At 44.2% G+C, this 14512-nt stretch overlaps 1 protein-coding gene across 12 annotated transcripts in view; it reads left to right on the top strand.

Annotated features, from left to right (window-relative positions):
- The window catches only part of Asph (aspartate beta-hydroxylase), a 205098-nt gene that overhangs the window by 26935 nt on the left and 163651 nt on the right, over window positions 1-14512 (top strand). For 3 of the 12 annotated variants that reach the window (XM_021659816.2, XM_021659815.2, XM_021659819.2), the window contains exon 2: window positions 13734-13883. In XM_021659816.2, the coding sequence (XP_021515491.2) occupies window positions 13734-13883 (150 nt within the window). Of the gene's footprint in view, window positions 1-9148; window positions 9438-13733; window positions 13884-14512 lie in introns of those variants that run through there. The other 9 variants (XM_060385962.1, XM_060385961.1, XM_060385971.1 and 6 more) reach the window with 8 other exon arrangements.

The following is a 14512-nucleotide window of genomic DNA, read 5'->3' as shown; positions in this document are numbered from 1 at the left end:
TGATATCACACAGCCCATTTATTTCATGTGAAATCAGGGATTCATGGGCAGTGGGAGGGGATCCGAGGGTGAATGTGTTTGACTTGATGGGGCTATTGGCACTAGGGATGCTTGCTCTACCTGTAGTGGTAAAGTACCTCAGGTATCTGCAGTAGCAAGGTCCTATCACCAGAAGGAGAAAGCAGTATTTAATTATCCTGTGGGTGGGGCAAAATCTCCAGGTACAATTGAAGGTCACTTGCTGTTTGCTGAAAGCTAACATCTCCTTAGCATAGGGTTGGGTAGTTCCAAGAAACCCCAGGGGCTTGCTGAGCAGGTTTCTGGTCAGGAAAGGGGCCGGCCTGTAACCTTCTCTGAGGGATATGTGAGGCTCTGTAGAGGTTTTAGGATTCAGGTAGAACCCTAAGAAAGGGAGTCCGCCGTAATGGACTGAGCTCAGAGGCTATCTGGAAATGCTGGACTTGGGCCTTAACCAGCAGAGTCCCACATGTTACATTCATTTTTACTAATTTATATGGTAAAGTGTTGTTGGCTGTATCTGCCAAAGCATCGTGATCATGATTGCATCTAGTGATTTTTCTTTTTTAATTTTTTTGACTTTAGTTTTCTATTATTTTGATTCAAAGACCTAATATTGCTTTGTAATTACACATGGTTTTAATGCTTTTATGTATTCTTTTTCTTCTGTTTATGTAAAATGTAAATGTCACACATTTATATATTTATTTATTTATTATTTTGCTTGAAAGTTGTAAGGGCGGAGGAATGTGGATCTTTTCGCCTTCTGGGTGAATCAAAGTCAAGAAAGCTCCAAGGGTACGACCGAAGATCAGCTGTGGCCATCCATATGGGCTTCATGCCCTTCTTTCACTGGATCAAGAGTTAAATGAGTAGCCATGTTTAAATTCTTTGTCCTTCCTTCCTCCCTTTTATTCTCTCTGTTAGTAAAAATAAAGAAATGGAAGAACTTTATTCTAACAGTTTTTCTCTTACCACTTTTTGGTTCCTGATTAAGCATCATTTCTCAAAAACTTTCCCTTTCTTGGGCCTGCAAGAAACTTGCCTCATTTTAAGTGTCATGTTAACACCGTTACATGGGGAATTAGCCTGGGGGCAGTTACTCCTCAGACATGCACTGTCCTCTACTGAGCACTCTATGGGGAGAACTAATTAACTTTTAAAAACCAATTCATTAATCATGGCTTGAAGAGCTAACCAAGCTTTCCAGTGTACTTTTGGGATCCTAAAAGATTCCTAAGGGGTGTGTGGTGGTGGTGTTGGTGGTGTTGGGGGTATTGTGTTTGGTGGGTGTGGGGTATGGACCCGTGTTCTGATGCCTTTAGTTTCCTCGGTGGTGAATCAGCATCCCTACAAACACAGGTGAATGCCAGGGTAGTGGTTCTTACCTGAGGATTCCAGAGGATAGTTAGTTTTCAAGTGGAAGGCTGAATGGAAAAACGTGGGGAGGAAGGGCATGATGGAAGGCAGGCAGGCCAGGGTATTGCTAATACGTCATTGTAACATAGACTGATGAAACTGCAGACTATTTCTTGGGTTTGTTTTCTTGAATGCTAACACAGGGGCAGTCCCTGTCACCCTTCCAAACATTGTACCTTTGGTGCACAGTCTTAGCCAAGAAAGCACAGTGTGTTTCTGGCTGCTGTAGTCTATGGAGGGGCCTGCAGAACAACGTCCTCCAATCTGGGCTGGAGCTGTGGAAAGCTGGTATGGCTGGATGGAGTTCCCTTAACTTGTGCTTAGCAATCACTGAACTTCCTTCTTCTGCCTTTCTTAATGGTTTGCAGTCCTTTTTCTCCTGTGAGTTTGAGAATCACTGCATTGATGGAGGTGTGGGAACTTGAACTAACTTGGCAGTTGTTCAGATACACTTCCCCACCGGTTTAGATACATGAAACACTTAAGTGTTGAGTTAATTTTCTTAGCTTTTTGGTACTGGAAAGTGGCCAGTGGTAGGGAGGCAGGTGATGTATCTTTTTCCTTCTGAATAAATTAAGGTCAAGCAGTCCTCAAGGACAGGGTTTGATTAATCCTATCTTATCCAGCATGGGAGAAGGAAGTCATTTAGTTTTTCAAAAGTGCTGATATCCTACTGTGGCTCTCCTCTTCCCTGTGGGGCTGTTGGCCACCAGCCCATGAGGGCAGGAGGAGCAGAGGTGGGGAGCAGGGAAGGCCTTGAGCATGATGACAGAACAGCATCCAGGATCAGCTTCAGGGAGGCAGGTCGACTTTATTCCAGGGCTGGGGGGAATATATAGGAAAGGAAAGCAGCCAGGAGATACTCTGATAGGTGTTCACAGGGTGCTTCATTTGCATAAAACAGCACAGTCCTATTGCCTGTGCAGGGGCTCAGTACCTAATTGTCCTGTAGGTACAGGGAAGGGAGAGCTAGCAGGGAACTGTGCCAAAGGCCATATATCAGATGTGGTTAGGCATATATCTATGCCTAAAGACACTCTCCAGATGAGGTCAGGCGGAGAGTAGGAAGCCCTGCTGGGGAGAAGGAGTCCTCCATCTAGCACAGAAAGGCTCTCTGGACTGGGAGGACAGCAACCTCAAACTGCAGGGTCCTCCAGCACCTACTAGGTGCAGTGTAAATGTTCAGTAATGAGTGAGACCTATTCTTCTTGACCCGCCTTCTTGAAACTTACAGTCCAGAGGCAGAAGAAGACTAAAAACCCATTGTCTTAAACTGTCTAATTCCCAGTGACATGCTGGCTGTCAGAGTGGTTAAGGAAAGATAGGAAGGCTTCCTTAAGGAGGAAGTGTTTTAGTAGAGTGAACAGAAAATAGTGAGGCAGGGGACAGAGCAGTGACTGTATGAGGTGGTCAAAGTGCTGGAACATTTCAGGAACAGGGTGGGCAGAGAGCATGAGGTAGAGTATAAAACGGTGGGTTTTTTTTCTTTTGTGTGTGTGTGTCTTTTTGTCTGTCTAGACTCTAGCTCAGGGAAAATGAAGCAAAGCTGAGGTTTGAGCATCCAAATCAAGCCAGCGCAACTATATCCCCCATTCCATCCACCTTGAAGATTTTCTTTTTTATCTTGAGAGTAGTGTGAAGCCATTAGGGATTATTATTATTATTTTTAGAAACTCAGCTCACAATGTAATCAGATTAAAGCACGTCTGTAGCTATGTAAAGCAGTGACTTTATGCTAAGGTGGATGAGAACTTGGGTTTGGAGGATACATTATACTCAAAAGGCAACCTGAGTGGAAACAGATTTTTCCCACCCTTCCCTGTCATAGCAAACACAAAGCTTAAGGGAAGACACCCACACAGTTGACCAGGAGCCTGTGGGATGGTTCAGTGGATAAAGTGCTTGAAAATGATCAGAAACCATATAAGGGTGGAAGGAAAAAACGATTCTCCAAAGATATGCTTTGGTCTTCACAGGCACGCTGGGGCACGATGGTTTTAGAAATTGACAAGGATGCCCAGGTGCTGAGGGAGCCCACTTCTGTGCATAACCATAGCCCTTTCCAAGTAGCCAGGTGGGGAAACAGCCTGAGGTGAACCTTCAGGAAAGGGGTCAACAGCAAATCCCAAGTTTCTGGCTTAAGCAATTGGCTTCTTGGAAGTGATTTGTGACTCTGACCTTGGAGAGGAAAGGGAAGGATATCAGAGACATGTGTGCAGGTCAGCCATCCATACAGGACTCTGGGGGCCAGTTACCTGGATTTGTAGCCAAAGTGGAGACATTATAATCCTGCAGATAGAACGTGAAGTGAGCGGGGACAGGCAGAGGGCCAAGTTTAGGAATTTTTCACGCTTCAATGTCACATAGAGGAGAGTGACCCAAGGAGATAGACTGAAAGTTACAAAGTCCAAGAAGGTGATAGGAGTCTGAAGGTGGGGAGGGAAAAAAATGTGAATGGGAGAGAATCCGGCTAAGAGGTCAGGTAAGATGGAGTCAGAAAGCTTTCCATCTGGCTTAATGGCATGGATGTCACTAGAGTGACACTGGGGAGCCTGCTCTGGCATGTGCTGACGTCAGAGGCCAGTGTAGTTTCGAAGTTGTGAGTGGGAGGTTAGACGTGACAGAAGAACTCTGCTAAGAATTGTACCAGTGTGTGTGTGGGGGGGGGGGGGATGGGCGGTGCTCAGCGGTTCAGAAAACTGGCTGCTCTTCCTGAGGACCCAGGCTCATTTCCCAGGACCCACAATACAAGGCAGTTTTCACAACTGTAACTCTAGTCCCAGGGGATCCAGTGTCCTCTCGGTCTCTGTGGTCAGCAGGCTCACATGTGGTACACCAACATTCAAGGAGGCAAACCACTCAGACATAGAAAAATAAATAAAATATCTTGAAAGGATGTACCTGTGAAGAGAGGGAGAGGCACAGAGCAGGGCTGGCCATGAGGAGAAGCGGAAATGAGGAGAATGTGGTGGGAGGAGTGGGCAGGAAGCTGGGAGGAATGCACTCAAGAAGTTCTCTCAAGACAGTTCCCTGGTGTCGGTTTTAGGTTTCCATCTTGATTCTGGTAGAAAGGACTTAAGGGCGGAGCGGAGAAGTTGGACGACGTTTCGGTGGACACAGCGAAGCTATAATGAACCATAGCACCACTGTGGAAGTTGCCTGCTCTTGGTTTCCGGAAGGATGAGCAAGACTTGGCCAGAGGGGCCTTCATGTCAGTCGGCCCAGTGCTGTGAAGAGACTGAGTGGTTGACGTGCCCAGTGTGTCAGGAGGGGACTTGACTGAGGAACTGTGTACTCACTCCAGCCTGGGTGTGGAGAGATGGGGAGGCAGGTGTTGAGGGGATATTAATCAGTTCATGTTACTGTAATACACACCAAAGCTGATTACACCTATAAAGAGGTAAAGTTTGTCCTAATGGTTCTAGAAAGTCCATCACAAGGTTGGGTGTTCTGTCACTTGGAGATTCAGGGGAGAGCAGCCGATGGTAGAGCAGGCAGCTGCCTTACTTTATGAGTCAGGAAAACTGAGAGGGGAGGTGGGTGCCTGCTTTTGAGGGTCCACTCCAATAAGGGCCACCTGTGAGACTCTACTTCCTGAAGGCCCCACCTCCTCTGAACATTACACTGGAGGCATGGGGCAGCTTGCAGATACCATCCACACTAGAGACAAAGCAAGTTTCAGGGAGTAGAAATAAGAGAGCTACAGAGTCTGTGAAGAAATCGGTGACTGACAAGCTAGAAGAACAGTTGTGTATTCTCCTGCTATTCCTGAGGGGGGGGCAGAGGTAATTTTCCATAGCAGGGGGAGGAGTCAGCAGGGCTGTGTTTTGCTTGGTGCCTGCAGCTTTGCTTCAGTTACTTTGGTGGTGATCTTGGCTACTTATACTAGGTTTAGAACGACACCACTTGCTCATGTTTGTTGAGGTATTGTGAGCATATGGAGGGAAGCTCCTTTTTTTTGTGGGGAGGGTGTTGGTTTAAATAACATGACTGATAGTGAGGTGCTCTGCTGGCATCGTAGTGGAGCTGAAAAAGCATCACACTTTTCAATAGGGCTTTAGACTCTGTGAAGGCCTGCCTGGAGGGCCACAGAAATATCTCAGCAAGAATGAAGATATGCCCATGAAGGTGAATTAGGTGGAGGTCACAGCAAGGCATAGTCTAAGAGCGGGTGTTAGATAGAGCACGCAAGGAGCAAAGTTTCTGGGGGTGAAGAAAAGAGGGAGAGGATCTGTCATCGTGACCCAGGGCTGGGCACCGACTCCATTGGGTTACATCTGAGATGGAGGTGCTGTGAAGGCCACTGCTGCTGGGCTGGAGCAGGGCTGTGTAATTGCAATGTTGAGAGCTCTGAGGTAGCAGCATTCTTGTTGCTTGGCAAGGAGTTGATAATCTTGCAGTTGGTAAAAACAGAGCTGCTTTCCCCTTCTTGAGACGGAGAATATGGGGCTCATATCGCGTTCCTTTTGTTTGTTTGCTCATCAGCGTACATTATTATACATGGTCATGTGTTTTTCTGTGATAGTTCAGCACTTGAATGCAGTGTGTGCTCATCAAATCCAGCCTTCCCATCCCCGCTTCCCAACTGCTGTTTAATCACTCTTCTACATTCAGTCTCTCCGCAGTGATTCTGATGTGTTCCCTGGCCATTGGCATCCAATCACTGGGGACTTAGGCATGTTCTTGGGACCCTGCACAGACCCACAGCAATGCATGGGAGGAAAAGATTAAGAAGCCCCAGAATATCCTAACCTGTTTTGGCTGCAGCTAATGGCTGGGGACCAAGGAAAGGGAGAGGCCAGTATTGGCCTGAGAGGGCTGATAGATTTTCACCTGGCAGGTGCTTGGAGACAGGCGCAGCCTGTGGCTCAGTGGTTGTATGTCTTGGATCTTGTGGCCTCAGGTCATATCAGGTTGATATTAATAGTCTGCAAGTTCACATTACAGTTTTGTTCCCTGCTTGTACCCAGGGGTGGCTTAGTCCCAGCAGCTGCTACTTTTGATAGTAACTGTCAGTGTAGTTGTCTGCTGTGGTGTTAATTTCCCATATACAAACCCAGCTAATTTAAAAAAAAAAAAAACTTTTAGAAGGATTCTTATTTCCTTTGTTTGTTTGTTTGTTTGTTTACCAAAAAAGTTATTGTCATTACAGATAATTTCTTGGAATTCAGAATTTACTTTTCTGCCAGGAAATACGTGACTAATTTGAAGTGCTATCTCAGAGCAATTTTCTTCCTTTATCGCCCTGCATAGGTAGTCTGTCGCTTTTACCTAATTAGGGAAGAGAGACATTTTGTGACAGTGCTTATTTAAGTGGTGAAGAATACAGAAGGAGGAGGAGGTTAACTGTCTCAGTGCTTCTGTTGCTGAGTGAAATACCACGACCAAACAAAAAGCAAGGTGGGGAGAAGAGGACTATTGGCTTACACTTCCAGGACAGGAGCTCAAGCAGGGCAGGAACTTGGAGATAGGAGCTCATACAGAGGCCACGAAGTAGCAATGCTTACCGTCCTGCTTCCCCATACTTTGCTCGGTCTGCTTTCTTATAGAACCTAGGACCACCTGCTCAGGGATGGCACCATCCACAATGGGCTGGACCCTCTCTCATTAATCACAATAAAAAAATATGAGAGTTGGGCTATATATTACCTATTATTATCCCTAAAGTTATCACGGTGGTATTATCTAACCCACTATCACAAATAAGCACAGGCACCTGTTAGATTTTATCATTGTCTTGTTTACCTTGGGCTGAGCAGATATTTCACCTATGCTGTCTCAATAACCTCACCATCCACCTCCCACCCCCCATCCAATGCCATACTCCATAACCATCCTCATCTGAACCACCACCCATAATCTTATAAATAGTTGCTTTTACTCTTCATCTGGGCCTTTCCACGCCATTACTGGAGTCCTTCCTCCCAGTCCACATGTGATTCCTTCTCCACACTAACCCGTCATGGCGTACTCCTTCCTCCTCTCTTCCATGTTTCCCCTGTCCTCCAAAGCCACATCCAACCCACTCGGCCCAGCCGGCCATTTAATCAACCAATCAGGTAAAATGGCTTAGGCAGGTTAACAAAACAAGGATGGGTATGGCCAGATCTTTAGGGCCAATAATTAGCATCAAAATAAAGCTTCAGAGCAACCATCAAATTAAGAAAATGCTCTTGTTCTTCTCTCAGATGACACTAGTTTGTGTCAAGTTGACATACACCTGTCCATCTCAGTAACCATATTGTATACGGTCATGTTTAATATTAGTCCAGAAGGAATAACCAGATCTGTACTGATGAAGTCCCTGATTTAATGGTCATGATTCTTAACTTTAATTAATTGGCTCCTGTCTTATAATTTTTAATGTGGCTGGCCCAGCACAGGCCGGCCAAGAGCCCAAGAGCCCCTCAGCACTGGTTATGTTAGGATAGCCAGGATTATTAGACAGGTGAACTGAATGAGTGAGCAGATTCTCTGCACTGGTTCTGAATGAGTCCAGAAAACGCGGGGCATGGATGGTTGTAGCAAAGACATGTGTGTCTAGTGTATGTCAAAAAAGTATTTCATATGCAGGAAACTTGTCCAGGGGTGTGCTGGCTCCCCGGCATGATGGAGAGCCTGAGAAGCACATCCCCATCTCAAATCATTACGTATGAGGCCACAGCCCAGAACTGTGGTGGTCCTGCGAGTCAGTTGTGGCATGGTCTTACCATCCAACAAAAGAGGCTTCCTGAATGTTTACCCATCATAGTAATATAATATTATATTACATAACATTGTATAATAATATTATATTCATAATGTTATACTAGCTACCTGAAGGTCATCTTTAACTCCATTTTTAGAAAACCAAGGCACAAATTGGTTTTCAGTCGTCTCTTGTACTATCTAGACCATGAAACTTCAAGTTACTGACCCCTCTTCAGGATGTTGAAATGTTTTTTTTTTTTCCTTGCAGTAACTTTTTAAAATTTAAAAATTTTTATTTCTATTAATTACAGTTTATTCACTTTGTATCCCTGTTTAAATGTTTTATTAAGTCTTATGAAGACTAAGTTGGAGTGAAAAAAAAATGGAAGAGCAGCTTTGGAAGGTTGCTGCTTGCTCTAGATTCTACTTGCTCTAAATTAATTTCATATATTAATTAGAGCTCCAAAAGTCTTTAAGCTACTAATCTTAGAATAGTTAAAAAAAAAAAAAGTATTAAAATTGGGCCAATTTCATTTCCCAGAAGGGAACCTTTGGATGTGGGATTGCATAATCTCTCTCCAGTACCCTTTTTGAGGTGCTCTTTCCATTCCCCCATCATATCCTTCCTGTCATCCCTTCCCCTCTGTTTATTTCCTTCAATGTCCCCCAGCCCTCTCTTGGCTTCCAGTGAAATGGTTTTGTGCCCTGGCTTTAATTTTGCTGTTCTGAAGGACCATTGCTGGGATGACAATGCTGTGAATCAGGATTCTAGAGAATTCACTAATTTCTTGTATTTATCATGGCTTCCTTTAAGCACACTGGCTAAATAGTCTCACTGATTTCTGGTAAAAATTCTGAAGGACCAAATGAAGCTGGCTCTGGGCTTGGGGCCACCTGTGGGCTCTTGAAGTCTGTGGTGGTACAGTTTGTTTCCTGGAGCTTTGCCAAGCTGCTTCATCATTCAGAGCTTGGACTAGGAAGAGAGAGGGTCCCACCGAGCAGGAGATCCATCCTGAGTGGGAAGGGCTACAGGGTTGCCAGGAGTGCTGTTCACCCCAGCAATTAGCAGCATGTGGCCATGAGGAAGCGCTCTCTAAAAATAGCTGGTGAGCAGTCTGCAGTCAGGTCCTGTTTCAACTCTGGAGCCCTTGGCCAGGCGGGATTGGTAGTTCACGGTTCTAGCAGGGAAGAGCATGCCGGGTGCCCCATACCTCCTGGGGACACCTTAGTTTTTTTTTTTTTTTTTTTTTTTTTTCCCTTCAGTGTATTTTATGCATGGATTGAAGAAATCAAAATGGCTGAAGATAAAGGTATATTTGTGTTTGGAATAAAAGGGGCTTGTGCCTGGCTGACAACGTCTTGCCTTATTTCCAGCTGTGCTCCGTTCGGTCGTTTTTGTCTTAAGTGCTTTTTGCCTTCTGTGTTTTCTATCCTGAATTTCTGGAGAGGTCGACTTTTCACAGTGGCCAGGGATTTTCATAGACTGGTTTTTAATCTGAATAGGTTTTGGTGTCCTAACTTAGAATGTCTTTTAATATATTCTACTAACACAAACCACATTTTATAAACTTCTATGGTTGGATATTTACAATGAACCTAGAGGACTGCCTGTAGAGGTTTCATATAAAAGGACGGGAAACTCAAGGGCTATGTAAGTCTGCTCTGGCATTAGTGAGCATGCTTGGTTCGAGCAGGCTTACCTTATATGGAAATTGACCTACTTCATGTGAAGCGGAGGGTAAATGAAAAACAAAATACAAGGCACTGGAATTTTGTTTCTTAAAATGATGCTTTCGTTTCCTTAATTTGTTGAATTTACTTTTTTTTGTATATATGCCTTTTTTTTTGTATGTTTATAAGCAAAAATTGCCGTTTTGTTTTGTTAGTTGATTTCATATGCATCGGGTAGGTATATTGAAACTATTGAACTCCAGATGGGGGATTGTTGCTTTAGGTTTTTAAATGCTCTGCTTACTCTCGGTGTGAAATACCCTGAACAGTGCCCACAACACTTGTCCATGAACGGTTTGTAGTTTTTAATGACAAATGAGCTGCTTGACCTTTCTGTTTGCCCATTCCTCACCTGGGATACAGTGGCCATTTGTCCCGCGCCCAGGCTTCATTTTGGAGTGTTTTCTTCTGACTGATGGGACTTTTGCTCAGTATCATAATGCTCTGTTTAGTACCATGTGGTAATATTTTCTAATGTGGACATATGTCATTTTGATGAGGCAACATGGAAGAAAATGAATCTCACTTCATTTCCACTTCAGAGTACGAACTGCCATATTCTTATCTGTAAGAAACCTGCTTGGTGACCAGTCCCTGTGACTGCACTTTGTATATGGATCCAGAAAACAGGATGAAGGCCAGCTTAGCTGTATTTTGATCTAAGAAAATAGCATCAACTGCTGGATTGTCTTTCCAGGACATTTTTGTGACAGTGCCCTGGTTTTGAGTTTGTTTGTGGAGTTTGAAACCCTCGGGAGGCGCTTGTTTTACCACACTTCCTTCGCTTGAGTCGGTAAAACTGACCTGCTCCTGGGACTAGGAATACACACTTACAAAGGGTCAGACTGAGCACATACTGCATGCTCCAGAAAGGGGCTCTTAAAAGGCTTCTAGACCCTTAGCTCACACTCAGCTTTCCTCATGAGCACGCTCGAAGAGTTTGAAGTGCCGATAGAAAGCTTCTATGACTTAATGCTTTGATCCTTTATGGAGCTAGCAAATATTAATAGTAATAAGGTTAATGATGAGAGAGTAACACACTGCTTGACATTGTAAAGGGATAAAGTATTTTTAACAATATGCTATTTTAGTTAATGAGGAGCACTAGGAAAAGATAATGTCTGTGACAGTGTCCAAGAGCAGATAAGAGACAAGAACCCTGATCACTGTAGTTTTATCCTTGATTTTAAGTGAAGGTTTCAGTTTGAGATGTATTTCACTTTTTAAAAAGACTTATTTTTGTTCTGGGATTATGGGTGTGTGCACATGAGTTTAGAGGCCAGCGACATTGGATTCCTCTGGAGCTGGGGTTACAGTCAGTTGTAAGCCACTGGTTTGGGTACTGGAAACTGAATACAAGAGCAGTACACACTCCTTGACCACTGAGCCATCTCCCAAGCATGTGTCTATTCATATCCTATATAAAAGTTAGAAGGGCTTTTTCACATAGCTTGGGGAGGATGCCCTCATGTTTATAAAAGTGTAGTGAACTAAACACTAAACACTGCTACTGAGTTTGCGGTGTCCTCCTGCCCCAAAGAACTTAGCCATCTTTCCTTTATTTGGAAAAATTCCAGTGATAGCTTATTTTGTATTATTTTATAATGTATGTGATTGCTTAAAAGTAGTGGAAACCATGTTCCTCGACAATAAAATGTCTTCATTAACCATAATTTTATGTGCTTAATTTTAGGAATTATATATTTAGGTTTCCATGAGTGTAAGAATGTTTGCACACACAAAGATTGAGTTAGCTTTCTGCTGTCTTGAAAACTTGGTCTAGTAGTGGGTCTTGAATAGTCATGGGATTGGAGAGTTGGCTCAGTGGTTAAGAGCATACATAGGTTGCGCTTTCAGAGGACCTGGCTTTGGTTTCAGCACTCACGTAGTGGCTCACAGCCAGCCATAGCTCCAGTTCCTGATGCCGCTTCTGGCATTCGTAGGTACCAAGCACTCACATGATACACGGGTGTACATGTAGACAAAACACTCATACACGTAAAATAAACATAAGAACAGAAAACTCCTTTTAATTTTCTTTTCTTGCTAAGCAGTGCCATTGGACATATTTTGTTGCCCGAAGCCACTAGTGTCCTTTCAGAAGTGTGTATGGAGGCAGAAGGCAGGCTCTGGGCAAGAGCTGGTGGAGAGAGTCATGCGGACTCTCAGACGCTCAGCTTAGGACCGAAGAGGTCATTTTCTGAGTTCTGAACAATGTTCAGTGCTTGAATGCCTTCATTTTCCCCCTCGGACAGATGATGATTCCTGTCCCCGAGGATTCAGTGGTTCTCAAGAAGGCAATGCCCATGTGAGGCATACTTGGAGATATTTGGGAGATTATGCTGGAACCTACCTGCTTTGGGGCTGGCAGCATATTAGATGTCTTGCCGTACTAGGAACAGTCACACAGAACGAACAATGCCCCCCTTAAGCTTGTAGAAACAGCTTCAGCAGCAACCGGGCAAGTGGCCATGAGACTGCATGCAGTAGTGCTTGTGACGGCGCCGTGGGAAGAGCCCACCATGCCACACATACCAGCAGTGTCCTGCTATGTTGGGAGGATGGAGGAAGGTTTCCTCTTCTCAGATGGCCTTTGGAGATGTGATATAATCCTTCAAATATATTTGTTTATACGTGTGGAGTATAACATCGATTTTAAAGAGAAATTCATATATGGTGCTAACTTTCAAACGGTATTGACTTCTTATACCTATGACTGACTTTCATGAATTCTTGTTTATTTTGACAATGAGGACATTATTTCTAGAAGAATATAAGGTACACAAAGCATAGCAAACATGATAAATGACATTTGGTGAACAGCAGTTTACAGAGCTGTTTCCTGCATTGGGGCCAGTTGGCAAGGGCCGTTTCCTGCCTCCCCACGCCCTGCTGGATCTCCTGAAGGAGGAAGGTGGAATTGTGCTGCATTGCTTCTTTTTGTCTGTGATTTATGTGTCTGTGCCTTCCCTCCCTCCCTCGCCTTCCTTCAATATTGAGTGATTTTAGAGGGAATCATTTTCTTCTGTGGCAGGTAATGCGATTTAGAGTTGGAAACAGCATAAATAGGATATGGGAAAAGCTCCATTTACATCTCTGATTTCATTTAGTAAGCTGACATGCGCTAGACTCTGAAGGTTATAGGCTGGGTTTTTGATTGTGTGTGTATTTGCCAGCACCAGGAAAAGGGAGCCACCCGTGAAGGAGCTGGCTGAGCCAGAAGGCTCTGTAAAGATCAGTGTAACTGTTAGAGGATTAGGGGGTCACACAGGAAAGAAAGCCACGGAAGTGGGAGGCAAAACAGAATGTCTGTCCCAGTGTCCATGACTCTCGCTAAGGTCTTGGGGTATTGAATCAAAGTGAAAGCTGAATAGCTTTGGCTAGTGGGAAAGTTAAATTTTTGGACAATGCAAGATAACAGTGAGAAATATCAAACGGGGGCCAGTATTTTTCTTGGTACAGGAAGGCAAGAACATGAAGTTTCGGGAATGCTTATGACAGTCTAGTGTCTGCTAATCAGCCCATGAACAGGACACATGTGACCATTTGGACACAAAAGTGTTTCCCATGCAGACTGCTTTGACAGAGGATGTGGAAGGGATGTATATGTTCTGCCATCATATTAAAAAAAATGCCCATCAGGAGTAAACTTCTGTTCAAAATTAAGGTTATTTAGATGTGGTAACTGAGTCTAAGCAAAAGTCATTTCCGTTCAAAGTCATTATTCCATATAGCGTACTTTGAGAATTTATGTAAAATGTGTTTCTGAAATGATCTATCAAATCACTGTCCAAACAAGTGAGTGGGAAAAGTGGCATCCAGCCAAGCGTTTTCTTCTCGGTGACGACACTTCATCTTTTTCTTTCTCCAAACAGAGGCAAAGCATGGAGGACACAGGAATGGGAAGAGAGGAGGAATTTCAGGAGGCTCCTTTTTCACGTGGTTCATGGTCATCGCATTGCTGGGCGTCTGGACGTCTGTGGCCGTCGTATGGTTTGACCTTGTTGATTATGAGGAAGTTCTAGGTAAGAATTAGGGTGCGATCTCTCCAGTGAATTTGTATGAGGGAATCCCCGAGGCTTGTTAGTCCCTCTCTGGTATCATTACTGGCTTTGCTTTCCACTGGTTCTGGAGAAATTGAACGCAAAGGGTGCGTTCCTCAGGCTGCCTTGGAGTGGTGACCTGAATCTTGAAGATCTCTACGTCGGCTTCACTTATTGCAATACACGGGAAGCTTCCACCAAAACGAATTTTGTTAAATTCATTTTCAGCGTTTTCTGTACTTTGTTTTATATTCAGTTCTGTTATGATTTTTGAAATTTCGAGATTATGAACTGCTTCCTCCGGTAGGCCTGGCACCTCATTCTGTAGCCTAGGCTGGCCTGGAACCTACGACGATCCTCCTGCCTTGGCTTCCAGTGTGGGGGTTACAGAAGTGAGCTGCCGTGGCTGACTCGCAGAACCTTTCTTTAGAGGGTTGGGGTGACTGCTGCTGGTTGGGGTGGGGGTTGTGTATCTCCACGAGGACCTCCTGAGGTTACTTCTGGTAGTATCTCACGTTCTTCTTCTTCATTTTCCTTCCCTTCACATGATCACTAAAATTAAAAATTTTTTATTCATGTATTGATGTGAGTGTATGCATGTGTGTAGGTAT

Source organism: Meriones unguiculatus, chromosome 6 (assembly GCF_030254825.1).
Source record: "Meriones unguiculatus strain TT.TT164.6M chromosome 6, Bangor_MerUng_6.1, whole genome shotgun sequence".
NCBI classification, from domain to species: domain Eukaryota; kingdom Metazoa; phylum Chordata; class Mammalia; order Rodentia; family Muridae; genus Meriones; species Meriones unguiculatus.
Note: the sequence above shows the minus strand (reverse complement) of the source record. Positions and strands in the feature narration are given on the sequence as shown.